At 47.2% G+C, this 2,082-nt stretch overlaps 1 protein-coding gene across 1 annotated transcript in view; it reads right to left on the bottom strand.

Moving 5' to 3' along the window:
* CIMIP1 (ciliary microtubule inner protein 1) overlaps positions 1-1,331 on the bottom strand; it is a 12,017-nt gene extending 10,686 nt beyond the window's left edge. The window contains exon 1 of the mRNA XM_007449455.1: positions 1,216-1,331. Within this exon, the coding sequence (XP_007449517.1) occupies positions 1,216-1,322 (107 nt within the window). The 5' untranslated portion in view covers positions 1,323-1,331. The remainder of the gene's footprint in view (positions 1-1,215) is intronic.
* Between the last annotated feature and the right edge of the window lie 751 nt (positions 1,332-2,082).

Raw genomic sequence — 2,082 nt, 5'->3', positions numbered from 1 at the left:
TCTTTCCCTGGGCACTGAGCATCTAAAGCAGAGTCTATTTCCAAGGGAGCTGTAACATGAGACAAAAATATGAGCCATGTATGTAATTTAAAATTTTCTAGAGCCACATTTTTAAAAAAGTAAAAATAAACAGGTAAACTTAATTTTGGTATCACTTTTTAGGGGCATGAAGTTTTCGAAATCTAGTATTTTACATTTACAGCTCATCCCAATTTGGAATAATCACGTTTCAAGTGTTCAAGTTTGGACATGGGACAGAACAGTCTAAGGGCTTAATTGGCTCTGTTCACACAGGAGGGGCCATCTGATTTGGGTCTTGAAGGATGAGTAGGAGTTTGTTAGGTGGGGGAAGAGAGAAAAGGGCATTCTAGGCAGAGGGAACACACCCTGCTAATACCCTGCTAGGTAGTATTTCCTATAGTGGGTACTTGGATAAAAATAAAGATTTAAAAAATAAAAATAGCATGTATTTATTGCAAATAATACTGGCTATCCATTTTCAAGAGTGATATAAAGTTTCCTATAAAAATAAGTTCATTAAGTGAAACAAAGCTAATTTAAAGAAAAATATGAAGTGGGTTTTCAAGGAAATGGTAAAAGTCACAGAGATAGGATAACTGAAGTTTAAGAGGTGAGCCATGACGGTTTGTTGTTGCTATAATATTTACTTACTTGCATCTAAATTAGTAACTTCCCATACCCGTTAAAACTTCAAAGAGATGGGATACGATTTAGCAATGGGATAGAATGCCAAATAAAAACATCCGTTACAGATGTCTGCTGAACATAAATCTTTTAGAAAATGGATCTATTCTTTAAATTAAAACTTCTTGTTCAAAAACCAGGACAAGCAAGAGAGAATGTGAAGTGCTCTCATTCGAACTGAATGAACATTAAGATTTTTTAAACATTTGGTAAGTATTAAAAATAAGCACACATCAGTCGTATCTCAACAAGCAAAGCTTTGCAGCGGGTTGCAAAGCCAGATGCAAAATCTTTCACGCCTTTGTGGTGTGCCTAAGAAAAGAGAAAGAAAGGCTCTTTCGTCCCTAACACTGCTCCCTTTCCGCAAGGCCCCCGACCACCTCCAGGGCACGCTCTTCGCGCCCAGAGGTCGATCACCTCCAGGACTTGGCGGGGAAGCTGAGGCCGCCAGGTTGAACACTTCAGGTGCGAACGGCCCAGCCCACTGGGTTCCCGGTTCCCGGGCGTTACCAGATCTCGTCCTGGGCCACGAGGTTCATGCGCTCGGCCGCGGCCCTGCTGATGGGCTTCTGCGCCATGGGGCCTGGGGTCTTGGAGCGCCCGGCACCCTCGGTCATTGGGTTCAGCGTCTCACGTCGCCTAGGAGACGGGTTGCCAAGCAACGCAGGACGCGGAGGCGGAGGCGGCGCAGCCCCGGGCGAGGTTGTGGCCGCCTGGCTTCGCGGCTTCCGTGCGCCCACTGCCAATCTCAGTCCGTAGCTGCGCTCTTCGCCCGCCTCCCTGCCCACCTGCCGGCTCGCGGGTGCAGCAGCCCTTCTCTGCGGAAAACCTTGGGGAAACCTCAAGGCCTTACATTCCCTCCTCCCTTTAAAATTTAGACCTGCAAGTATACAGGCCAAGCGGACCAACCCTAAGCGTACCGAGCTTAATGGATTCCGTCACAGAGACCCCTGTAACCACCGCCTGGGTTACGGAATAGGTCACTCGACGCCCCGCCCCCCAGCCCCCGTCGAGATTTGTTTCATCACAATTTGAACTTTGTGTAAGAGGAATCATCCTGGTGTCGTTTTTGCCTGGCTTCCTTGGTCCAGTGTTAACGTTTGAGAGGTTCATCCACGTCGCTGCGAGTAGCCGGGGTGTGTTCACTTCGATGTGGGCGTCACCTGGGCTGAGTTTTGGGGCCTCCATGAAAGTGCTGCTGTGAATTTCAGCGCACATGGCTTTTGGAGAACATACGCATGCATTTCTTTGGCATCTACTCTTTATAACCATCTCCAAATGCAATTCAAAGATAATATTGCCTCCAGACCCTACACCCCACACTCTCTCTTTCATGCCCATCAACACCAATCCGCCATCATTGGGGTGCTCAATAGG

The sequence above is a fragment of the Lipotes vexillifer genome, unplaced genomic scaffold (assembly GCF_000442215.2).
Source record: "Lipotes vexillifer unplaced genomic scaffold, Lipotes_vexillifer_v1.1 scaffold524, whole genome shotgun sequence".
Taxonomy (NCBI): Eukaryota; Metazoa; Chordata; class Mammalia; order Artiodactyla; family Lipotidae; genus Lipotes; species Lipotes vexillifer.
Note: the sequence above shows the minus strand (reverse complement) of the source record. Positions and strands in the feature narration are given on the sequence as shown.